Source organism: Gopherus flavomarginatus, chromosome 4 (assembly GCF_025201925.1).
Source record: "Gopherus flavomarginatus isolate rGopFla2 chromosome 4, rGopFla2.mat.asm, whole genome shotgun sequence".
Lineage (NCBI taxonomy): Eukaryota > Metazoa > Chordata > Testudines > Testudinidae > Gopherus > Gopherus flavomarginatus.
In genome coordinates, this window is record NC_066620.1 from 106,621,702 (window position 1) to 106,647,512 (window position 25,811).

At 46.0% G+C, this 25,811-nt stretch overlaps 1 protein-coding gene and 1 long non-coding RNA gene across 4 annotated transcripts in view; one reads left to right on the top strand and one right to left on the bottom strand.

Annotated features, from left to right (window-relative positions):
• UTRN (utrophin) overlaps positions 1–25,811 on the bottom strand; it is a 565,218-nt gene that overhangs the window by 75,121 nt on the left and 464,286 nt on the right. For all 3 annotated transcript variants that reach the window (XM_050949465.1, XM_050949463.1, XM_050949464.1), the window contains 3 exons: positions 20,221–20,306; positions 12,949–13,106; positions 33–199 (listed from right to left, as the gene is read on the bottom strand). In XM_050949465.1, coding sequence (XP_050805422.1) covers positions 33–199; positions 12,949–13,106; positions 20,221–20,306 — 411 coding nt within the window. The remainder of the gene's footprint in view (positions 1–32; positions 200–12,948; positions 13,107–20,220; positions 20,307–25,811) is intronic.
• LOC127049346 (uncharacterized) overlaps positions 1–25,811 on the top strand; it is a 202,779-nt gene that overhangs the window by 3,687 nt on the left and 173,281 nt on the right. The gene's annotated exons all lie outside the window — the stretch shown is intronic.

Consider the following 25,811-nt stretch of genomic DNA (forward strand, 5'->3'; position numbering starts at 1 on the left):
TCCATAAAACTCTGTACCAATTCCACTCTTACCTAAAGCCAACAATTGGACATTCCTTGCAGATGTTGCACTTGGCCTGGTGTTTTGCTGTTTCTGCAGCTGCCACTCGGTGCAGAACCGGTAGCCATACCATAGACTGCGGCTCCAAACGCATCCAGTCTATAAACTGCTTTACGCTAATTTCTGGCTTATTGTGATTCTGATGAAGGAAAACCAAAACATAACAACAATAAAAACTTAAACACAAGATTTTTTTTCCATCACTCTATTTTAAAACCAAAAATCAACCTAGTTGTAGGCACTGCACAAAAAATCCAACAATATAATTATAAATATGAGATGTAAGCCACAGCTTTCCTTAAATTACAAGCGAGGCGAACTAATAAGGTGAGCCTGTAAAAAAGGAGGAAGAAAGCTGAAAAGGTAATAAATTCAGAGCTACCAGTAATCCATACTAAAAATTATCTTTGGGTATGTCTACACTACAAAATTAAGTCGATTTAATAGAAGTCAATTTTTCAGAAACCGTTTTCATACAGTCGATTGTGTGAGGAGGGAAGCACAGGGGTGGGGTAGTTGTAGCGGCATCCCCTAGAATGGTATGCAGCTCATCATAGATGTAGTATGTCTGGGGCTCTGACCCGGAGCGGCCATTTGCCCCTCTGGTTCTTTAGTAGGCTTGCCTGAGGGGGAGGGATAGCTCAGTGGTCTGAGCATTGGCCTGCTAAACCCAGGGTTATGAGTTCAATCCTTGAGGGGGCCACTTAGGGATCTGGGGCAAAATCAGTACTCGGTCCTGCTAGTAAAGGGAGGGGACTGGACTCAATGACCCTTCAGGGTCCCTTTCAGTTCTAGGAGATAGGTATATCTCCAATTAATTATTATTATTATTATTATAAGTTTCATGCGGCACTGCTGTAGGTCCCTGTTATAACCTCTGTCCTTCATGCCCTTGGAGATTTTTTCAAATATTCCAGCATTTCGTCTTTGTAACGGAGTTTGGATAGCATGGATTCATATCCCCATGCAGCAATCAGATGCAGTACCTCCTGTTTAGTCCATGCTAGAGCTCTTTTATGATTCTGGGACTCCATGGTCACCTGTGCTGATGAGCCCTGCATGGTCATCTGTTGAGCTCGCCACGCTGGCCAAACAGGAAATGATATTCAAAAGTTCGTGGGGCTTTTCCTGTCTACCTGGCCAGTGTATCTGAGTTGAGTGTGCTGTTCAGAGCAGTCACAATTGAGCACTCTGGGATAGCTCCCAGAGGCCAATACCGTCAATTTGCACCCACACTACCCCAAATTTAACCTGATCAGGGAGGAGTACAGAAGTTGAGTTTAAGAGCCTTTTAAGTAGACAAAAATGGCTGTGTTGTGTGGATGGGTGTAGGGTTAAATCAATCTAACACTACTAAATTCTACCTAAACTTGTAGTGCAGACCAGGGCTTTGAAATAAACGTTTTTTTAGAAGGAATTGGAAAGTCATGGGAAAGCAAGATCTGCACTGAAAGGCTACCTTGTCTGTGATGGAAGATGTGGCGACATGCCACCTAAAAAGCATAAAGTATTTGAGTGTAATTACTCATCATGGTGAGGCTAAAAGAAGTGATCTACAATCTTTAAGACTTCTTAAAAAAATAGCCAACATTGTTAATTTAAACTAACATGTAAACATCTAATATAAATAATAATTTAAAGTAAATCTACAGGCAGCCAAAATATTATCACACTTGTTCCAGGTGGCAAGCAAACATGCTTGTGAAGTCTGAATATGTTGAAATCAGTGGAGAAATCTTGATAAAATGGAAATATATTAATCATATTTTATGATCATAAAGGACCTGTGCTGCTGTTCTGAGTTCATGGCAAGATAAATCAGACACAGTCTAAAAAACATCCATGGCAAGTAATAATGCATGACCAAAAGTGACTTCAAGATTTTTAACCTATTCATTGCCGAAATGAATCCCTCTCAGTAAGTGGGAACACCAAGGAAAACAGTAATGATGAGCTCTACCATCGGTAAGACATTTGTTTTCACAGGACTAAGGACAAGATAGCTCTGACACATCCAGCTGAAAATATTATCCAAGCACTCCTCTAGAGCAGAGGCTTAAGTGGCAGGGTCCATCCGACAAGAGAGATGTAACTTTATCATCAACAAAAGACGGTTACTCACCTTTGTAACTGTTGTTCTTCGAGATGTGTTGCTCACATCCATTCCAGTTAGGTGTGCGCGCCGCGCGTGCACGTTCGTCGGAAACTTTTTACCCTAGCAACTCCAGTGGGCCAGCAGGTCGCCCCCTGGAGTGGCGCCGCAATGGCGCTCGATATATACCCTTGCCGGCCCACCCGCTCCTCAGTTCCTTCTTGCCGGCTACTCCGACAGTGGGGAAGGAGGGCGGGTGTGGAATGGATGTGAGCAACACATCTCGAAGAACAACAGTTACAAAGGTGAGTAACCGTCTTTTCTTCTTCGAGTGATTGCTCACATCCATTCCAGTTAGGTGAATCCCAAGCCATGCCTAGGCGGTGGGGTCGGAGCGAGAAGTCGCGGCATGGAGCACTGCAGATCCGAAGGCCGCATCCTCTCTAGACTGCTGGACCAGGGCGTAGTGGGAAGCAAAGGTGTGGACCGATGACCAGGTCGCTGCCCGACACATTTCCTGGATGGGCACACGGGCGAGGAAAGCCAGCGACGACGCCTGCGCCCTGGTAGAATGCGCAGTCACACGGCCCGTAAGAACATGGGCCAGCTCATAGCAGGTCCTGATACAGGAAGTAACCCATGAGGATAACCTCTGCGAGGAGATAGGAAGCCCCTTCATGCGGTCCGCTACTGCCACGAAAAGTTGGGGGGATTTGCGGAACGGTTTGGTCCTCTCCACATAGAACGCGAGAGCCCTACGGACATCAAGCGAGTGGAGCTGCTGCTCCCTGCCTGAAGAGTGAGGTTTCGGGAAAAAAACCGGGAGGAATATCTCTTGGTTGATGTGGAAGGTCGAGACTACCTTGGGGAGAAAGGCAGGGTGTGGCCTCAGCTGCACCTTATCTTTGTGGAAGACTGTATACGGGGGGTCTACCACAAGAGCCCGGAGTTCCGACACCCACCTAGCTGAGGTGATAGCTACTAAAAAGGCAGTCTTCCAAGAGAGATAGAGTAGGGAGCAAGTAGCTAACGGCTCAAAGGGGGGCCCCATGAGCCGAGACAACACCAGGTTAAGATCCCAGGTTGGAGCAGGGAGTCGGACGTTAGGGTATAAACGTTCCAGCCCCTTAAGGAATCTAGACACCGTCGGGTGAGAAAAAACGGAGCGGCCATCCCCACCCGGGTGAAAGGTGGAGATAGCTGCCAGGTGGACCCGCAACGACGATATCGCCAGACCCTGTTGTTTGAGGGACCAAACATAGTCTAAGATATTGGCCACCGAAACTTCCATAGGGCGGAGACCTTTCTCCACGCACCAACAGGAGAAACGCGTCCACTTGGCCGAGTATGTCGCTCTCGTGGAAGGCTTCCTGCTGCCCAAAAGCACCTCCCGTACCGGTGTGGAGCAGCGCAGTTCAGAACCGGTCAGCCACGCAGGAACCACGCCGCTAAGTGCAGCGACTGCAGGTCCGGGTGACAGAGAGTCCCGTGCTCCTGGGTAATCAGGTCTGGGTGAAGGGGCAGGGGAACTGGGTCGGCTATGGCCAGGTCCAGCAGCATGGGGTACCAATGTTGCCTGGGCCACGCCGGGGCTACCATGATCACGCGAGCCCTCTCCCTGCGCACCTTCAGAAGGACCCTGTGGACCAGAGGGAACGGGGGAAACGCGTAGTACAAGTGGGTCGTCCACGGAATAAGGAAGGCATCCGCTATCGACCCGGGCTCCCTGCCCTGAAAGGAGCAGAACGCCTGACACTTCTTGTTCCCCCCGGACGCGAAGAGGTCCACACGGGGATAACCCCACCTCTGGAAGATGGAGAGGGCGACGTCCGGGCGAAGGGACCACTCGTGTGATAGGAAGGATCTGCTCAGGCGATCCGCCAGTGTGTTCCGTACTCTGGGTAGGAAGGAAGCCGTGAGGTGAATGGAGTGGGCTACACAAAAGTCCCAGAGTTGCATCGCCTCGTGACATCGGGGAGAGGATCTGGTGCCGCCCTGCTTGTTGATATAACATGGTCGTCGTGTTGTTGGTAAACACCGCGACACAACGACCTTGAAGCTGGTGACAGAACGTTTGACAAGCAAGGCGGACCGCTCTCAACTCCCGCATGTTGATGTGCAACCTCACCTCCTGCGGGGACCACAGGCCCTGCGTTCTCAGGGTTCCCAGGTGGGCCCCCCAGCCGAGATCTGAGGCATCCGTTGTCAGGGACACCGAGGGCTGAGGTGGGTGGAAAGGGAGCCCCGCACACACTACGGACTGGTCTAGCCACCAGTCGAGAGAATCTAACACCCCCTGGGGGATTGTGATCAGCATGTCTAGCGGCTGCCTTGCCGGCCGGTAATGCTCGATGAGCCACAACTGGAGGGGCCTCATGCGGAGCCGAGCATAACCGGTCACAAACGTGCATGCTGCCATGTGGCCTAACAGGGTTAGACATGTCCTTACTGATGTCAAGGGGGCTGCCCGCAATCGCTGAACGATCGCCGACAATGCCTGGAACCTCGGCAACGGCAGAAGAGCCCTGGCCACGGTGGCGTCCAGGACGGCCCCGATGAACTCCACCCTCTGCGTGGGGATCAGGGTGGACTTGTCCATGTTGATCATGAGGCCCAAGGTAGCAAACAGGCCGGTGACCACGCGGACGTGGCTGCAAACGTGCAGTTCCGACGTGCCCCGAATTAACCAATCGTCTAGGTAAGGGAACACGTGGATACGACTGCGCCGAAGATGTGCCACAACGACTGCCATGCATTTTGTAAATACCCTCGGGGCCGTAGAAAGGCCAAATGGGAGGACTGCAAATTGGTAGTGAAGGGGGCCCACCACGAAACGAAGGAAACGTCTGTGGTGTGGCCAAATGGCGATGTGAAAATAAGCGTCCTGCATGTCGAGGGCGGCGTACCAGTCTCCCGGATCCAGGGATGGGATAATGGTCCCCAGGGATACCATGTGGAACTTCAACTTCACCAGGTATTTGTTGAGCTCTCGCAGGTCGAGGATAGGCCTGAGGCCTCCCTTGGCCTTGGGGATCAGAAAGTAGCGGGAATAAAACCCCTTGCCTTTCTCGTTTTCCGGAACCGCCTCTATAGCTCCTTTGTTGAGGAGCGTCTGTACCTCCTGTCGAAGGAATTGCTCGTGAGAGGGGTCCCTGAAGAGGGACGAGGAAGGGGGGCGGGAAGGAGGAAACGATGTAAACTGCAGGCGGTATCCCGTCTGCATCGTAAGCAAGACCCAGCAGTCCGATGTTATTTGGGTCCACGCCGGAAGGAAAAACGAAAGGCGGTTGGAAAACGGGGGGGGAAGGATCCGTGGGGGAAAATGTTACTGCGCCCTCGGGTGCACCTTCAAAATGAAGGCTTGGGTCCAGGTGGGGGCTTAGAGGAGCTTTGATTCTGGCCCCCTTGGTTCCCCGAATGCCTACGCCTTCCATTCCTGCCACGGCGCCTATTGAGGTCCTGCCGTTGGCGGAACTGGGGGTATGGCCTGCGCTGCTGTTGCTGCTGTGGCCGGAAGGGTCTGCGCTGCGTTCCCGGCATGTGCATCCCTAGGGAGCGCATAATGACCCGATTGTCCTTGAGACTCTTAAGTCTGGGGTCTGTCTTTTCCGAAAACAGGCCCTGGCCTTCGAACGGGAGGTCCTGGATGGTATGTTGGAGCTCCGGTGGAAGGCCAGAGACCTGCAACCAGGAGATACGGCGCATCGTTACCCCCGAGGCGAGGGTGCGGGCAGCCGAGTCTGCAGCGTCTAAAGAAGCTTGCAACGATGTTCGTGCAACCTTCTTGCCCTCGTCTAGGATGGCCGCAAATTCCTGGCGGGCGTCTTGTGGCAGCAGCTCTTTAAATTTGTCCGCTGCCACCCACGAGTTAAACGCGTATCTACTGAGCAGGGCTTGTTGGTTCGAAACTCTGAGCTGCAGGGCCCCAGCCGAGTAGACTTTGCGTCCAAGGAGGTCCATACGTCTGGCCTCCCTGGATTTGGGGGCTGGAGCTTCCTGTCCATGACGCTCCCTGTCATTCACCGACTGCACCACCAGGGAACACGGTGTCGGGTGGACATGGAGGTACTCGTAGCCTTTGGAGGGGGCCATGTACTTCCTCTCGACGCCCCTCGCCGTAGGGGGGATGGAGGCCGGTGACTGCCAGATTGTATTGGCGTTGGCCTGGATCGTCCTAATGAAGGGTAGGGCGACCCTGGTGGGAGCATCCGACGAGAGGATGGTGACAATCGGATCCTCGATCTCAGAGACCTCCTCGGCTTGTAGGCTCAGATTCTGAGCTACTCGCCTAAGGAGGTCTTGGTGCGCCCTGAGATCCAGCGGGGGGGGGGGGGGGGGCTGCTGGAGGAGGTGCCAGCCACCGCTTCATCAGGGGAGGAGGATGAGGAGACCCCCGGCAAGAAAGTGTCCAATGGGGGGTCTCCCTCGGCCCTCGCCTCTGTCTCAGGAGCCAGAGCGGAGTCTTGCTGCTTGGACCCTTCCTCTCCATCCGGGGAGGGAGGGGGGCGAGACAACGAGGCTTCCGGCACCCTGTGCTCCGTCGTCGCAGGCCTAGCAGGAAGCTGTTAGGGGCCCTGGGCTTGATGGTATGCCCAGGGGGTCCAAAACCCCCACTGCTGCGGGCCTTGGTCCTGTTGCGGCGGGTCTTGGAAAAGCGCCGCCTGCCGGTCGGTGCCCAGCGCATACCCGCTGTCTGTCTGTGAAGACACCGACGGCTGCCTAGAAGGCCATGGCGGGGCCGACCCTGGCTGGTAAGGGTCTGCGCGGGTCGGCACCGAAGATCTTCTCGGTGCCGGGGATCGGTATCGGGAGTCATAGCGGTGCCGGGATCGGGACCGGGACCGGGTTCTGTCTCGGTGCCGGGATCTGGACCGGTACCGGCCGCCGCTTCGGTGCCGGGATCGGGACCGGGACCTGCCACCGACGCGGTGCCAGGAGGTCGACCGGGACCGGGACCTGCCACCAGCTCGGTGCCGGGAGGTCGACCGGCGCGGCGAGTGACGGCGGGACTGGCTCCTGGAGTCACGGTGCCGGTATCGGCGGCTGGAGTCAGACCGCGACCGTCTGGAGGTCGATCGGTGCCGCGAGTGCGACCGGTACCGCCGAGGGGAGCGGTGCCGGGACTGCGAGCGGCGGTGGGATCTTGATCGGCCGTGGCGTCGGGACCTGGATCGCGAGCGCGAGTCCCGAGACGGTGCCGACATCATGGGCTTGCCTCTAGATGCGACCCGCACCGGAGGTACCGGGGGTGGCAGCTGAGTAGACTCCGTTAAGGCAATAAGGTCCCGTGCCGAGGCGAAGGTCTCCGGCGTGGATGGGACCAATAGCTCAACCCCAGATCTTATGGGGGAGCTTGGCGGCACCGGACTCGACGGACCCGCCGGGCCCGGAGTCGACGGTGCCGGCGGCGCCGCGGCCGACGTCGATGCCGGGCGCTCCAGTCGGGTCTGCCTGGCTGGAGTAGCAGACGCTGACGGTCTCGGCTCTGCACCCGGTGCCGGAGAAGGTCGGTGCCGGGGAGTCTTCCCGGTGCCGGTGCGATCCGGTGCCGGCGCCGAGATCACGGCCTGCGAAGCCGCCGGGTCAAGTGCCGCCTCCATGAGGAGAGTCCTGAGTCTTTGGTCTCTCTCCTTTTTTGTCCTGGGCTTAAAAGCCTTGCAGATGCGGCACTTGTCCGATCTGTGCGATTCCCCCAGGCACTTCAGGCACGCGTCGTGGGGGTCGCTGGTAGGCATAGGCTTCTTACAGGCCGCACACTGCTTAAAGCCCGGCAAACCAGGCATGAGCCCGGTGCCGGGTGCCGGGAAGGGCTACAGCCCCCGGCGAACAACTATCTACAACACTATTTACACCTAATTACTTGACTACACTTAACGATCTAACTAACAACTATAACAATAACGAGAGTTAACAAGGAGAGCTAGGGACGTGGAGGACAGCAATGCCGCGCTCCACAGTTCCAACGGCCGACACGGCGGTAAGAAGGAACTGAGGAGCGGGTGGGCCGGCAAGGGTATATATCGAGCGCCATGGCGGCGCCACTCCAGGGGGCGACCTGCCGGCCCACTGGAGTTGCTAGGGTAAAAAGTTTCCGACGAACGTGCACGCACGGCGCGCACACCTAACTGGAATGGATGTGAGCAATCACTCGAAGAAGAACATGACGATACCCTAGTGTGTGTTTAAAGATTATCTTGCCAGGAGGTATTATGCATACACTGAAAATCATGGGATATGAGATTGATCCTTGAGGGACAGCACATCAAATCCCTTAGTGGTGACACACAAAAAGTCCATCACCACCAATTGAATCCTCTCCTCTAGAGAGGACTTGAACCATTTGAGGCCAGTAACAGACACACTAGCAATATCTCCTATTTACTGAAGCAGTAGTATGAAAGCTTAGGAGAGGTCCATGAGGGCCAACCAGCAAACTGATCTTGATCTTAATTAACAGATTACTCATGAAACTAATTCATAGATTCCAAAGCCAGAAGGGACCATTTCAATCTAGTCTGACCTGTATAACACAGGCGACAGAACCTCCCAAAAATAATTCCTAATCAACATGGTCTTAATTCCAAAGGAAGACCAGAACCCACATTGGAATCTAGCACTTATCTCTTGTAAAACAGTTTATACCACTCAACCTTTCTAACCTCTGAACTACTAACAAGGGAATAAAGCAAAAAATGACTGGAAAAAAAATCCCAGAAGCTGCAATAAGGAAAAGTAAAAGAAGAGATGTTGCCTCTCTGCCAACGAAGTCTTCTTATATTCTCTTTTGTAGGATTTAATAAAGTCACAATACTACTAAATGTCTGACATTTCACTTATGGAGATTGATTTATATACAGCACAGTGACTTCTTAACCCCTATCTGAGTCTTAGCATTGCTCAAAGGCAGCCACGTTCACAAAAAAAATAAATGCAACCCGTGTAATTATCACTACAAAAACAGCTAGAGCCTTGGGCATCCTTTACAAATTCAAAATTTGATTGTGTTCCATTAGAACGTCTTCTCTTTCCTCCTATCTTCCCTAAAAAGACAGACATCCCCTGCAGCCTAATCAACATCCTGCATGCAGCTGAACTGCAGTCCTGTACTATGATCTGTCTGTTGTATAAAGACTCCAGACATACAAATGACTATGTTGCAAACATTGTGAAATTGCCAGCTCCCTTGTCAAAAAACTAACACTAAGTCATCTCCTGATGTGTAGGGTCAAAATTACTAACAACATCACTCCCCTGAACTGCTGAGATGAAGCCTTGTTCCAGCAGAAGAAAGCCTGTTGTTCCCACAATATAAGGCTGCCCAGAAAATGTAATGCAGGGTAACTGCTACCATAAGTTTTAACAGGGTTGAAGGCTGCCAAGACTGCCCTAAGCCTAAGGGTTTTAAGATATATTCAGATGCACTCAGATACTAATTTTGTGGATCTTTTCCTGCACTGATAAGTCATTCACTGGAATTACCTTTTAACAAAATCCTCAGCTCCTTGTTTTCTAGAGCATGCAGGTCTCTGAATAAAACTTAACTGATGCATATGTTTTTAAACACTCATCCGTCTATTTTGTATATGCCTTTTAAAAGTGGAGATCAGGAGCATACTGTACTTCTGAGAGGAAGGATTGTCCAGTGGCCAGGGCACTAGCCTAGGATGTGGGAGACAGAGTTCAATGCCCTTCTTTGCAACAGACTCTGTGATTCTGGGGTATGTCTACACTACGAGATTATTCCGATTTTACATAAACCGGTTTTGTAAAACAGACTGTATAAAGTCGAGTGCACGCGGCCACACTAAGCACATTAATTCGGCGGTGTGCGTCCATGTACCGAGACTAGCGTCGATTTCTGGAGTTTTGCACTGTGGGTAGCTATCTTGCGGCTATCCCATAGTTCCCGCAGGCTCCCCGCCCACTGGAATTCTGGGTTGAGATCCCAATGCAAAAACAGTGCCGCGGGTGATTCTGGGTAAATGTTGTCACTCAATCCTTCCTCTGTGAAAGCAACGGCAGACAATCATTTTCGCCCTTTTTCCCTGGATTGCCCTGGCAGACGCCACAGCATGGCAACCATGGAGCCCGTTTTGCTTTGTCACTGTCACCATATGTGTACTGGATGCAGTACTGCAGTGCTATACAGCAGCATTCATTTGCCTTTGCAAGGTAGCAAAGACGATTACCATCCCTATTGCACTGCCTGCCATTTTAAATTGGCGATGAGATGACGGTTATCAGTCGTTTTGTACCGTCTGCTGCTGTCACGGGTGCTCCTGGCTGGCCTCGCTGAGGTTGGCCAGGGGCGCATGGACAAAAATGGGAATGACTCCCTGGGTCATTCCCTTCTTTATGTTTTGTCTAAAAATAGAGTCAGTCCTGTCTAGAATATGGGGCAAATGTACTAGAGAACCAGAGAGCACAGCCGCTCCATGTCAGAGCCCCAGAGATCCCGTAGAAATTATGAGCTGCATGCCATTCTAGGGGGTGCCCCTGCAACAACCCCACCTGTTGCTTCCCTCCTCCCCCAACCCTCCTGGGCTACCCTGGCAGTGTCCCCCCATTTGTGTGATGAAGTAACAAAGAATGCAGGAATAAGAAACACTGACTTTTTAGTGAGATAAAATGAGGGGGAGGAAGCCTCCAGCTGCTATGATAGACCAGGCAGGACATTAAAGTGGGGAGGGGAGAGAAGCACAGCCTCCCACTGCTATGACAATCCAGTCAGTACAGAATCTTTTCTTTAGACATGAAAGGGTGGGGGTTGATAGAGCTCAGCCCCCAGTTGCTATGATGAGGACGGTTACCAGCCGTTCTGTACCATCTGCCGGGAATGACCGGGAGTCATGCCCATTTTTACCCAGGCATCCCCGGCTGACCTCGCCGAGGCCAGCCAGGAGCACTCACAGGCTGATAATGACGATGGATAGCAGTCATATTGTACCGTCTGCCACCGGGAAGGGGATGCTGGTGTTCAGCACTGCAGCATCCTGTCTACCAACAGCATGCAGTAGACATATGGTGACACTGAAAAAAGGCGAGAAACTTTTTTTTTCCTTTTCTTTTGGGGGGGGGAGGAAGGGTGTAAATTTACGACATATACCCTGAAACACCCAGGAAAATGTTTTTGACCCTTCAGGCATTGGGAGCTCAGCCAAGAATGCAAATGCTTTTCTGAGACTGCAGGGACTCTGGGATAGCAGGAGTCCTCAGTACCCCCTCCCTCCCTCCGTGAGCATCCATTTGATTCTTTGGCTTCCCATTACGCTTGTCACACAGCACTGTCCTGTGGACTCTGTATCATAGCCTGGAGACTTTTTCAAATGCTTTGGCATTTCATCTTCTGTAACGGAGCTCTGATGGAACAGATTTGTCTCCCCATACAGTGATCAGATCCAGTATCTCCTGTACGGTCCATGCTGGAGCTCTTTTTGAATTTGGGACTGCATCACCACCCATGCTGATCAGCGCTCCACGCTGGGCAAACAGGAAATGAAATTCACAAATCCGAGGGGCTTTTCCTGTCTACCTGGCCAGTGCATCCGAGTTCAGACTGCTTTCCAGAGTGGTCACAATGGTGCACTGTGGGATACAGCCCAGAGGCCAATACCGTCGATTTGCGGCCACACTAATCCTAATCTGACAATACCGATTTCAGCGCTACTCCCCTCATCGGAGAGGAGTACAGAAATCGGTTTAAAGAGCCCTTTATATTGATATAAAGGGCTTTGCTGTGTGGACAGGTGCAGGGTTAAATCGGTTTAACGCTGCTAAATTCGGTTAAAACGCGTAATGTAGATCAGTGGGTGAGTGACTAAGCTTCTCTATGCCTCAATTCTCAATCTGCAAAACTGGGAAAATAGTACTTCCCTATCTCTGAAGGATAGTGTGAGGATAAAAACATTAAAGACATAAGTGCTTTGAGATCTACTGATGAAAATTGCTATATAAGAGGTATTATTATTTTCAGTATGGCCATTATCCAAATACAGCCTCAGTCAATAATTTGACTCATTTTCCATACAACCCACGAAGAGAAAACAAAAACCTTTTAAAGACATTTCAGATGTCTTAGATGGTTTTGACACAACAAATCCTGCATCTTGGCAGAGGGTTAGACTAGTTGACCCTTGTGGTCTCTTCCAACTCTGATGTTCTATGATTTGTGCGAAAGACAGACAGAGAAGAGTCGTGGTTACCACCTTAAAATGGGTTTTAAATGTGCTATTATAGAGTAAGCCCAGTCCGTTTTTTTTCTTTACTACAAAAACAACCCTTACATTATAGTTCTGATATTAATTGAAGCTACAGGTGTTACTGAAAATCACACCACTTACTAAAGTATGTAACTGTGGATTCAGGTGTCTGCCTTTACAAATCCAAGTTTAAAAATTTTGGCCCATAGCTGAAATACTTTAGAGAAAATAAAAATGTGTAAAATTATTTTTTCACATCTGTAATAGGTATTTCTTAATATAGCTCTAATGCATAATTCTTTTTTGTTTTCCACAGTGATCCAGTCTATACCTTGAAACCACTGACATATTTTAATTTTTGATCTTCCTTCTGTTGGTCTTCCATGAAAGAGCTTCATTTAATACTCATTCTAATTACATATTTGGATGAAATATACTGTGTGCCTTTTATTATTTTTACACTTCACTATGAAGAGACTGTCTGCTAATTCCACAGCTGATTTTGACCTAAATAAAGTTTGTGAATATATAAAGAGGTATAAAACAAAAAGATACAGCAGACACATTTCAGACATAAAGAACAGTTGATGATCTTACCTGCTGGAAGCAACTACGGACACTGGGTTCAATATTACTGCCACCAAAAGCTGCTACTTCTCCAAGCTGCCGGGGGATCTGGATTGCATCATGAAGCAGAAGGCCAAGCTGCCTCTGGTCACACATTTCTGTAGGCCCTGCCACTTCCTTAAAGAGATCTGCAATACAGACAATAGTCGATGGCTCATATGGGAAAGTCATTTTAGTCTCAGTCTGCTCTTTTTTCTCTTCCCACTTCAGCTGTATTGGTTTAATGAATATTTCCTATTCCAAATGTAATTAAAATGGGTCTGATTCTCCCATGGCTTACAACCGTTTTATCCTAGTGTAAATCAATTAACTTCAATAGTATTTTTCCTGATTTACACTGGTGTAAATGAGGATAGATTCAGACCCAGTAAGTGTAGTTTATGCTGTTTATTTTAATATTCTTTACAACAAGAAGTGGAATAAGTACCACTGTATTGTAGCTCCCAACTTACAATCAATCAACTATTTGATAAAAATGTGGGAAACACCACAAAACAAAATATAGGCAGGCGCGGCTCTAGGCATTTTGCCGCCCCAAGCACAGCAGGCAAGCTGCCTTGCAGAGGGTCCGCTGGTCCCGCGGCTTCAGTGGACCAACGGACCCTCTGCAGGCAAGCTGCCGAAGGCAGCCTGCCTGCTGCCCTTGCGGCGATCGGAAGAGTGCCCCCAGCGGCTTGCCGCCCCAAGCATGCACTTGGCGTGCTGGTGCCTGGAGCCGCCCCTGAATATAGGATTAAAATAAGACATTATATTATATTTATTTTTGCAACACTTATAAAGTTTTCTGGGTTATCACAGGAATCATTCTGTATATCTGACAACATTTTATGCTAAAACTTGAGCTATCAGCAGGTGAGAATGCAATAGAAGAAAATTTGCATCTGGGAGCGGTCAGATGTGGTACATACAAAAGCTGAAAGATTTGAGAACCAGTCAACTGCTCACTGATCTATCTACAGCTACTTATGTTACACCCTTGGATAAACACATCCTTCCACACACTTTCCTTTCACTGGTTCCTCTTTTCCTGTGGCATGTCAACCCCTGGTGCATAACTAGGAGTATTGGGATGATATCAAGAAAAGAAAAATTGAGGCTGAAAAAGGTCAGGAAAATAGTTCCTGATAGTGAGACCTATTGGACATTGAAACAGTTTTTCAAGGGAAATGTTGGAAGTCACTTGAATCATTTAAAATCAGGCAAGACAAGTTTTGCAGAATAGTTTGTCGGCAACAATTTTGCACCGACTACTGAATATGGATTAGATGCAAATCAAACAGGTGTCTTCCTTTTCTCATTTATATAAATTCCAAGCACTCAAGAGAAAATTGCATTAGCTGGATGTTTCTGCATAAATGATCAGCAACTAAATAGTTAACAGGGTGACCATTTAAACTATTATTTAAAACTTGAGCTGCTGAGATTAATGGAGCAGTGAAAAAGTCTCAGAGCTGTTTTTCCAGGGTGCTGAACAGAGTCTCAGAAGGAGAGCAATGCAGCAATTCATATTCACTCAAAAGGTTTTTTTCACAGCTAAGAAATTGAAGGGTGAAATCATGGACTTTGTAAAGTCAATAGAGGTTTTTCCTCTCTGTTCCCAAATTTTTCTCTGTTCCCAAATGAGGTCTTTCATACTTTTTTCATTAAAAAAGAATCTATTTGTACAGTTTTCCATATATTGCACCTCTCTTATCATAACACACATGTTGTTTAAGAATGAGTATAGTTAAAAATCCCATCTGACTATATTTCTGATGGAGAAGCAGGAAGAATATGTTAGCAGGTGTAAGCACTTTTATAAAAATCAGGCACAGATGGTGGTTGGGGGTCGTAAGAGGAATTTCAACTAAGGGACATTTGGATTATCAACTGCATTTTGGGAATTTTTATGTATTTCTTGATAGTTCTGGCAACCGCGTCCTAGGCTTTCAGAGTCCTGGCCAGTTTTCTAGAGAACAGCAGTTGAAGTCATTTTTGTAGCAACTACGGGTCAGCTTTGCAGAGCTGATGGGAGGACAGCTAGCTCAGCTCCCCTGAAGTGTTTCTGCTGGTCTCTGTGCATACTAGAAGCTGACACAAAAGCAGGAACAAGGCACAATGGCTTGGCAGTGACTGGGAGAAAGGTGGAATAGCACATCTTCTCAAATTCTAACCCTTCCATTGATGGGGGGTAAAAAGATGAATTAAGAGTGGGTAGGGGGAGAGAAAGGTGATCAGACGATGGTGATATAGGTAGGAGATTAATTTTTTGCAAACTGGATTTGTTTAAATCATTCACAATCCCTCCCTGTGAATGACTAACCCAAGGAGACTGACAGTGCTGGGGCCAAGTGTAGAGAGAAGTCAGGGGCACTCAGCACCAGCTAGTGGTCTGCGTTCTGCTGGGGAAAGGAACCTCCTGAATCAAGAATACAACAAGCCAAAGCTCTAGCACTTTCTGACCAAACTGACTTCAGCTAGCCTGGAAACAGGAATCCTGACAGGTGAAGATGCTGGCAGTGGTTCTGGTACTGAGTGGGGGCAGCAGGGGACAGCAAGTTGCTAGTAGTTCTGATGGGGAACACACTGTGTCTGTTACTTTAGTAGATGAACCCATCAATCACTCTCTGAGGATTCCACAACCCATAGACTCCAAGAGATCATGTGCAGGGCCGCCCAGAGGATTCCGGGGGCCTGGGGCCATCGGCGGCAGGCATCTCTGGTGGACCTCCTGCAGGCGTGCCTGCGGGAGGTCCACCGGAGCCGTGGGACCGGCAAGCGGCAGTGGGACCCCCGCGCGGCGAAATGTCTAGAGCCGGCCCTGTTCGGCGGGGGGCCCTTCCGTTCTGGGACCCGCCGCTGAAGTGCCCCAAAGACCCGCGGCGGGGGCTCCCTGCCGGCGAATTACCGCCGAAGCGGGACCCGCCACCGAAGTGCAGCCCGCTCTTCGGCCGTAATTTGGTGGCGGGAGGCCCCTGCCGTGGGTCTTCGGGGCACTTCGGCGGCAGGTCCCTGAACGGAAGGGCCACCCGCCGCCGAATAACCACCGAAGACCGGGTTGCACTTCGGTGGCAGGTCCCGCTTCGGCAGTAATGCGATGGCTGGGGGTCCTTCCGCCCCGGAGCAGAAATACTCCCCAGCCAGCGAAGACCGGGAGCGGAAGAAGCTCCGGGGCCCGGCCCCGCAAGAGTTTCTGGGGCCCCCGAGCGAGTGAAGGACCCTGCTCCAGGGGCCCCGAAAAACTCTCATGGGGGCCCCTGCGGAGCCTGGGGCAAATTGCCCCTCTTGCCCCCCCCCTCTCTGGGCGGCCCTGATCGTGTGTAGGCTGAAACCAGTAAGTAGTTTAAACTGGAAAAAACAAAAAACAAAAAAAAGAGGTTCCCCTTCATTAAGATGGGCAGGAAAGGTGAGATGGGGGAGCTGAGAGCTTAGACATATTAGAGGTATGGGGGAACCTAATCTAATACTCCCAAATTCCTGAGAATGCACACACAATGTTCTGATTAATACAATTCTGACCTAGCTTATTGGAAGAAGAGTCTTTGAAGAACTATGACCACAGGTTGGTAACTACAGTGCACACTAGGCAGTGCAAGAAAGTTTGTTCAACAGTTCATCATTCCCAGTAAAAATTCCACCACAAGCGTGTTGTCTGTGTCTTTTGCTAGTAAAGATTGTGGAGCCATCAAATTACATATTTAGCACTGTCAAATCACAGCCATTCAAGCAGCTGTAAAGAGGCCAGTGACACAGATTCCACAATTACAATGAAATATGGCCTTCAGTAGAAGCATAAAGAGAGAAAAATGTATTTAAGACTAATTTAATTTGTTCATTTTGAACCAAAAGCAGAGATCTTTCAATGAACAGCCTTCCTCGTGGCATCCCAAATCCTACAGTTCCTGAGCACTGCACGGCATCATCCCAAAATCCAAGGAAACAGTAATTTTCAGATTTTTCTGTCAGTTTCTAAACTTGATTTAATTGCCATGCACACTTAGCTTCATATCCTGGGGGTGAGTTCCAGATTCAGTACCAGAGTTCAATAAATAATTAACAACATATCATTTATTCAAGTAAATTTACCTTTGTTTTCTGCTCATGAATTATAAGCAAGCAGAATGTTCTTTTTTAAAAAATATATTTGTTTTTTGAATTTTGCTGATTGTTTTCAATTGTGGATTGATTGCAAACAATTTTCTGTGACTACCTGATAATCAGTCTTCAAGTTATGTTTCTTAGTTGTGACAGGTCAGATAAGTCACATAGTGTTGCTTCTGTTTCCTGTCTGGATGAGTGTGAAAGAACTCAGTCATAAAAAACCACATGTGAATTTAAGCTTTGGTTTCTGTGAATACTTACATACGACTTTGGAATTTGCTTTCCAAGAGTATTTGTGCAAGTAGAACTAAATAACTCATAAATAGCCTATTTTTTCTGCAGCACAAATGATACTATATAAAATAAATGATAGTAATAATAGTAATGATACTATATAAAATAAAGGATAGTAATAATAGGAATGAATAGCAGGCATTTTGTTTATCCTGTTCTTAATATTTCAGAATTACACTAGGTTATATAGTTTTTAAAGCAACTAACAAACATTTTAACACATTCATTAACTCTTTGTTTGCTGTATACCTCTAGTCTCCAGCTCAGGAAAGCACTTAAGCATGTTCTTAACTCTACCTCTATTCAAGAAACCACACAGGCAAGTGCTTAAAGTTAAGCATAAGGATTTTCCTGAAATGGATGCTTTCTTGAACTGGGGCTTTAATTGTGTACTCTTTTTTCTTAATACAACTAGGAATTTTATTTGATAAAGCTTCTTCTTTATATCACCTACACAAATCCACAGTCTTGCAAAAAGCAACAGAGAGAGTCCTGTGGAATCTTTAAGACTAACAGATGTATTGGAGCATAAGCTTTCGTGAGTGAATACCCACTTCATCAGACGCATGTAATGGAAATTTCCATAGGTGGGTATAAATATGCAGGCAAGAATCAGTCTGGAGATAATGAGGTTAGTTCAATCAGGGAGGGGGAGGTCCAGACTGATTCTTGCCTGCATATTTATACCTGCCTCTGGAAATTTCCATTATATGCGTCTGATGAAGTAGGTAATTCACCCATGAAAGCTTATGCTATGTCTGTTAAGTCTTAAAGGTGCCACAGGACACTCTGTTGCTTTTTACAGATCCAGATCCAGACTAACACAGCTACCTCTCTGAGTCTTGCAAAGAAGACTGGGAAGCAGTTTAATTATATCAGGAATTGCTACACCAAAACATATTTTCAGAATGCATCTGAGTCAAAGCATTCTTAACTGTATAGGACATGAACTTGGCTCTATGTGGTTGATAAACAAATAATAAACTAATAATGTAAATGGAAGAGTTGCCCAGGGAGAAATTGTTCTTTATTTCCCATAAAACCAACTTCCCAAAACCAGAGCAACAGAGGAAGATGCTACCAACAATCTGTGTGGATCAGTTGCTTTGAGACAATTTGATCACATTAGATAACGCTTCTGCTCCTCTAAAGAAAAGTTCTGGAGGTTCATCAGGAAGTGGACACTAAAGCTGACAATTATGAATTGCCAAAACCCGACATACTGAAAAAGAATATGGAAATTAAAATATAAAAAGATATTTTATGTTAAGTAACAGAGTAACTGCTGAAGTCCTAATAAACCAGAGCAGGAAGCTATTTAGATATCTAAAGTCTCTTTGATATGACGAGTTTTAGAATTGAACTTGTGATTGTCTTAGTACAGAAATCTTCTGAGACAAGTAAGCTAACCTTTTGTGCCCCAAAACACCAGAACTCTTCACTTTAATTTGTTTCTGAAGAATGCTGTAAAAGTGTAAGTCAATTATGCAAATATGTACTGGTTGTCAATTGCCACTTTTGTTTTGTATTAGAAATAATTGCTGAAATTTACCTTCACCTAGCCAATTTACTAGTCAACTTAAATGTTTGTACTTAGTCTCAATGGGAATATTTGATCAACAAGGCCTATTTTACATTGTTGAGGGCAATTTTGAGTTTGGAAAAAAAATCAACCTCTATTCTAGTCTTTTGGTTAGCTCTTACCATTTTATCAAGGGAATCTAACCCTTAGATCCTACAATCAGCTTTTCATTTTTCACAAATCCCATTCTGCTGCCTTATTATGAATTTTGATTTGTTGTATATGGACTCAGCCCTCCTCCTTGTTCATGAAAACTGACCAATTCATATGAACTAAACTATGCTAGGGAATTTAAAAAAAAATGTACAACATGCTGGGGAGAGACTACGACTGTACAAAATCAGACGCTGAAACTGGCCCCAGTGCACAAGATTTTTGCTAATGTAGACATGGTAATCAACAGTTTACATGAAAGTGCTCTTTAAAAAAAGCAAGGAATATATTCCCAAGGAGCTCCACAGTTTTCTGTGAAAGGTATAACAAATATTCTCTCGACATACTTTTAAATACTTCTGCTTCTGTGAAATGTGTCGGACCGCTACTCCCATAAAAACTAATTTTAAGTTCCATAAGTCCATACTGTAGGATTGCACAAGTCCTTTGTTCTGAATTACTTATAAATACTATACAATAGAATGTCACTCCATGTTTCTGCAACTATTTTTGCTACATGTTGCTAATTTACTAAATGTTTTCAAAATATTCAACATCCTCAAAAATTTCAAAATATCTAAATCAATATAACTTCATGCCTTTGTTGGATTACATTGGGCAAGGTTTTGTCAGGAAGTTCAGATGATGGAGCAGTATCTGCAAAGCGACAGTCATCCTTCCGCAAACAGACACATTTAATGTAGCTGCTTTATTTTGATATATTTCCTTGCAGTAGTTTATCAAACCTATGCACCTGTTCCTATCAACTCTGACTTGTTTGATTTTTCCATAAACTGAACATATGAATGTTGCATTATTTTGTTAAATGGGCAAAATACGTAAAACAAGACATTTTTCTGGCTTCTCCATAGAAACCATGTACAACCACTTCATCCCGCTTTACCATATATGTTATAACTGCATAATTTACAGGTCACGGCATAAAATCTACTTGCCCACACTTTACCACTATGACTGATGACAGTGCAAAAGCTAATGTTAATCTACTATCGCATCAAAAAATATTTCTTATCCTGGGCAAGAGGATAATTATGATTTTTGTTTCAACCATGACTGTCTTTTAATATAAAAAGTACAGATTCACACATTTTATGGAATAAGTTCTTACTTACAACTGTACTTTTCTTCTAGAAGACCCTTGGAAAGAGACATCAACCCAATCTTCAGGGACTGCACTCTGATTTTTCCAGTCCGCCCTCTGCAATTGCACGAAGCTATTAGACAGCTTAAACACAGTTAATATTACAATATAGGTTCATTCCAAATTCAAAACACCTGGCAAGTTATACAAACTATACTTAAATTCCTTAAACAAGATACTTCAGGTCTTTAGAACTGATAATCACAATAAGGGAATTCTCCTTCACAAAAACCCCTCAACTTGGGTTCGCGTTGTCTTAACATTTCACATTACCCCCAAAATGATGAAATTTAGCACTACAAAATCATAGCATTATTTGCTAACTGTGATTTACACAACAAAATGTACACACCAGCAGACAGCTGGGAAGCACACTACACAGTGAGAGATGAGGTCTGTAAAATGAAGCTGAGCTCTGATACTGTACAGATTCATTAATGTTTTTCACCCACTGTGCTTCATCTCTCTTTTTAAAACATTTTGGTGCATAGGTGCATCAGTACATAAACAGCTGAATGTATATGATCATTAGAGAATGTGCAGCTGTTGGCAATATGACTTCAGACTCATGCTGTTTAAAAAAAAATCAGGATACACACTGGGCTCCAAATGATACAATTTTAAACCTATAAGCAAAATGCAGTTCATAATTGATACTCATGTGATAAAATCAGGAAATGGAGAGAAGGCACCATAATTAAGAAAATTCAAAAGCTCATTGCAAAAACTGCACTAATTAAGGACTTGCTGATTTTTGCCTTTACTAATGACCATTCCAAGATTGAAAAATATGCACATGCTTTTCCATCATTTTTGACATGGTGTGCATGAGAGGAGGTGTTATACCAGCACACACTACACACACTTTTTGTTTGTTTATTTGAAAACAAAACCTTTTTTGAACCAAAAAGTGAAACAATGGGAAATTTGTCAAAACCGATCCTTTCCCGTGAACAGTTCTTATTTTGATAAATTGTCACTTTCTACTTCAAAAAATGTTGTCAAAAAATTCTGGACTAATTCCAGTCTCAATCTCCCATCCCAGGCTACTAGTCCAATTTCAGAATCCCCCATCCATCCCGATTCCTTGTCCTCACCCCTGCCGCTAACCAATGCCAGTTCTTCCCTCTATATCCCAGCTCCTTGTCAGACCTACCTTCCCTTCCCCAGCAATTCCTTCCCTCCTGCCCTACTGGTTCTCTGTCTCAGCCTTTTTGCCCAGCCAGATCAAATGTTTCTCTTGGCTCCTCATCCAGTCTTAGTCTCCTCGCCACCTACTGGCTCACATTCCCATACAGGGCATTTTCCTCCCCAGATCCCGGTCCCCTTGACCAACCGGTCCTAACCTTCCTTCCTGCTGTTAATCTTAATCTCTGCCGACCCAAATCCCCAAGACCAGTTTCTCTCTCCCTTTGTCTTGCCAGCCTCTAATACTAGTTCCTCTATCCGGGCTCTTTGTCTCAATCTACTCCTTCCAAACCTCAAACGTGCTTATTGCTTTACTCTACTCACACAGCCCCTCACAGACAGGATGGAAGAGGAAGCTGCTTGATTTGAATGCAGAGGGAGAAAGAACCTCTCTTCCTCCTCTGCATTTGAATCAGGCAGCTTCCTCCTCTATGCTACTGGGACCTGGATACAACAAAGCACATATTAGCCCAGAGCTGCAACCACAGGTTAAGTCCCGCTCAGCCTAGAATGAAGAATACCCAGTACACAGAGCATCTTTGGGGAATTCAGCTGTTAAAATATAAAAAGTCTGCACTGAGCATGTGCAAAATGCAATTTGGCAAAGGCCTATAAATTGGCCATATTTGGGTGTATTTTTACAGGAATAGGAAAACAAACATCCCTAACACCAAGGCCACAACTCTTCACCTTCAAGTCCCTGCTCCAAAGCATGGAGATGATAGAGCTTTCCATAGAAAAAGATCACCAGAATTTTTTAGTCTGGGCAAAACAATGTACTGTGACAAAGTTCCTCCTCTACCTTGGTGGGTCTTATTGGCGGATTTGTTCGCCTCACAGATTCATCCTGTGGGTCAGGAAACAGCCCAGAGACCTTCCCCTCTGGCAGAAGCCACAGTCCAGGTCAATTCCTCCTGTGTCTGATCAGGAGTTAGGAGGTTTCGGGGGAACCCGGGCCCACCCTCTACTCCAGGTTCCAGCCCAGGGCCCTGTGGACTGCAGCTGTCTATAGTGCTTCCTGCAACAGCTGCATGACAGCTATAACTCCCTGGGCTACTTCCCCATGGCCTCCTCCCAACACCTTCTTTTTCCTCACCACCGGACCTTCTTCCTGGTGTCTGATAATGCTTATACTTCTCAGTCCTCCAGCAGATGCCTACTCACTCTCAGCTTCTTGCATGCCTCTTGCTCCCAGTTCCTCGCACGCACTTCCTCTCCTCTGGCTCCCTGGTTCCCTTTGGCCTGACTGGAGTGAGCCCTTTCATAGCATCAGAGGGGCCTTAATTAGAGTCAGGTGCTTAACAGCCTCACCTGATTCTTAGCGGGTTAATTGGAGTCAGGTGTTCTCATCAGCCTGGAGCAGCCCCTGCTCTGGTCACTCAGGGAACAGAAAACTGCTTATCCAGTGGCCAGTATATCTCCCTTCTACTACTCTACTGTTCCCAACTGGCCTGGGTCTATCACATTATTTTTCCCTAGCCTCATTTTCTGAGAAACAGCTGAACCATTTTCACTGTTATTTTTGAAAAAATTCACACATGGAAAATTTTAGCCCAAATAGTTAAAGTTTTGACGAAGTTATAAACAACTGAAAACAGGGTTCTATAAAGAGAAGTGGATAATCTTAATAAGGTGCAGTGCTACCAGCCTGACCTATAATTTCAACCCAACATTCCTGAGACCAACGTCACTATATTGATCTAACGACATTTGGTATGACACAACTCAAATGCATCATCGTAAAGATTACCTGGACAAGCCAATGTAATTTATTGTGCACCTATCACTGTAGCAACTTTGTTTGTTACATCAATGTGGGATCCTAATGGGAAAAAAGGCCATAAAACTACTATAAGATATGTTGGAGCAAAGTTGCCAGTTCTTGATTAAAAGAGCACAACAAGTGAGCCAGCATGAAGACTGGAATTCGTTGCCATTTGACCTAATTTCAAGTAAAAAATTACAGTAAATACAACGTCTATGAATGGATCACTGATAATTTTAGAAAAAAGCCATGATTCTTTGTAGGAAGAGCGAACCACAAAAGAAAATGAGGTAGCTCTAAGAGAACAGCTTTGAGTCTTACAGAAAAGCTTGGGTATAGAACGTTGCCTAGCATACACATCCCAGAGAACTGGACATATAGAATGCAAGAAAAAAGCACACCCAGCCTTTCAAACAGGCATTCATACAGAAAGGACCCCTCACTTCAGGAGACCTAGACATTTGAAAAGATTAAATTTCCCTCCAAAATACAACAACCTGATAAAGTAGTTACAAAACCAGCAGAAAACTCATACAAGTTTCCTTATGGCTACTATGTGGTTCATTTAGGGTCCTTTGAATTACTTTCAGATAATAAGAATGGGTCATTGACCACCATAGGGAAACATACTATACACCAGGTATTGTGTACACCTTAACACATGTGAATTAACTGCTTCAGGGGGTACTATAGCTCGTTAGCCCATTTCCATATAAGTGACACATATATTTCCCAAGATTGGACAATATATGATAGCCGTAAGAGAAAATCTATTTATTTACTTACGTGTGCTTTCAGATTAATTAAATTTATGCAAGTGTCCTAGTGTAATAATCTACCTGTGAGATTTATTAAAAACCCATACGAAATACTTGACTTCTCATACACAGACTTATCTTACCTCAGTAAGACATTTAAAACCATTTCACATAGTATCTACAAGTTATATTTTCAATACTGTATTTTTAAAAGTGTTCTGGACTAGCCAAAATTCTCTTAAGGAATCAAGTTTAAGGCTGAAACATATTTACAGGCAGATGCTAATCAACAAAATAACCTTTTGGGTCCTTGAGAATGTAAAGGTTGCAGGGAGTCTGCTCCTTTTTTCTATCTAGCTTGAAGAATTAATAATTCTCAATGTGTCAGAAAATACCAAACACAACAGACTTCATTGTTGTCAACTGTCTCTAAAAATAAATTGCTTTTTAAATGGCCACATACATCAGTAGGTGAGTTTTATTACAAACTGGGAAATTGTTCAATCTGCAAACCACTAATTAAATCTCAGGTTGATAGCAGATGACAAACAGGTGCTTTTGTAGGAAGTTTAATGATTTGAAACACTGTATATGTACAACACCAATGCAATCAACAAAGGAAATGTTAGGAGGCAAATTATTTCCTTTCTAAAGGACATTTCAAAAATGGCAATTTAAAATGATTTCCCAATCTTTAATATTTTTGGTGGTGGAGGGTGAGGGGGGGTGAAGATGGAAAAGAGAGAATATTTACTTTAACTGTGAGTAAGAAATCTAATATTTTTCATATTTTGTACCCTAAGACTTCTTTAAACAGTCTAAAGAGTTTAGAGACATCATATCAACACTTTCAACACAATAACCAAATAATGTTCCAATGATAAATACATAGGAATCAGAAGCTAATATTCTCCTTTGACACTATTTTCTGATACTAAGCATGCAACAGCTTCCAAGTCAATGAATGTATCTGAACCTGCCCCCGCTCTGTTTTCCACTGATACGTTTGTGATGAACTGGAAAAAAATCTCTGCACTGTTTCTCATGAATATTGAGTGTGTGTCAGTTTCCCCGTTCAATTGTGTATTGCCCCCAGCCTGAATGCATAGAATTAGATCGAAGGAAGCTGTTAAGGGAATGATGAGAGGCCCAGAAGGAAAGTTAAATAGTGACATGATAAGATAGCCAAGTACTCAGCTTCAAGGGATTTAAAACAACAATGGCTGGGCCATCAATTGAGGGGAGAAGTTCCCTAGCTGGGTCCATCCAGTCTAGGATATCCTGTAGATGACTCTGGAACTGTGGGATTATTCCACTTTGCAGAGTCCTAGAGCACAGGCTCAAGCCTGAGCCCAAATGTCGGTACCACAATTAAACAGTCTCCTTAGCCCAAGCCTTGTGAGGCCAGGCCAGCTGTTACAGGCCAGCCACAGGTATCTAATTGCAGCAGGGCCGCCCAGAGGATTCAGGGGGCCTGGGGAAAAGCAATTTCAGGGGTCCCTTCCATAATAAAAAGTTGCAATACTATAGAATACTATATTCTCATGGGGGCCCTGAATTGCAGTGTAGATATACCCTCAGAGACAAGAGAAGGCTGCAAGGAGCCTGGGCTTTTTTTCCCAGCTCAGTGATGGAGAATAAACCAGACTTGCACCAGTGATGAATAGAGAGGTTAAACTTAGGTAAGAGAACATGCACATACGTCTCTGCTATTTTAAATCCACTTCTCTAAGCACTGTGCATCTTTTGTTTTGAAGAAGCTGTCTCTGACTGCAAACGTATGCTGTCACAGGCTCCCAAAGAGAAACCCCATGATGTGGGTGGTTCTTAGAGACCTTGGAAGGGAGGACT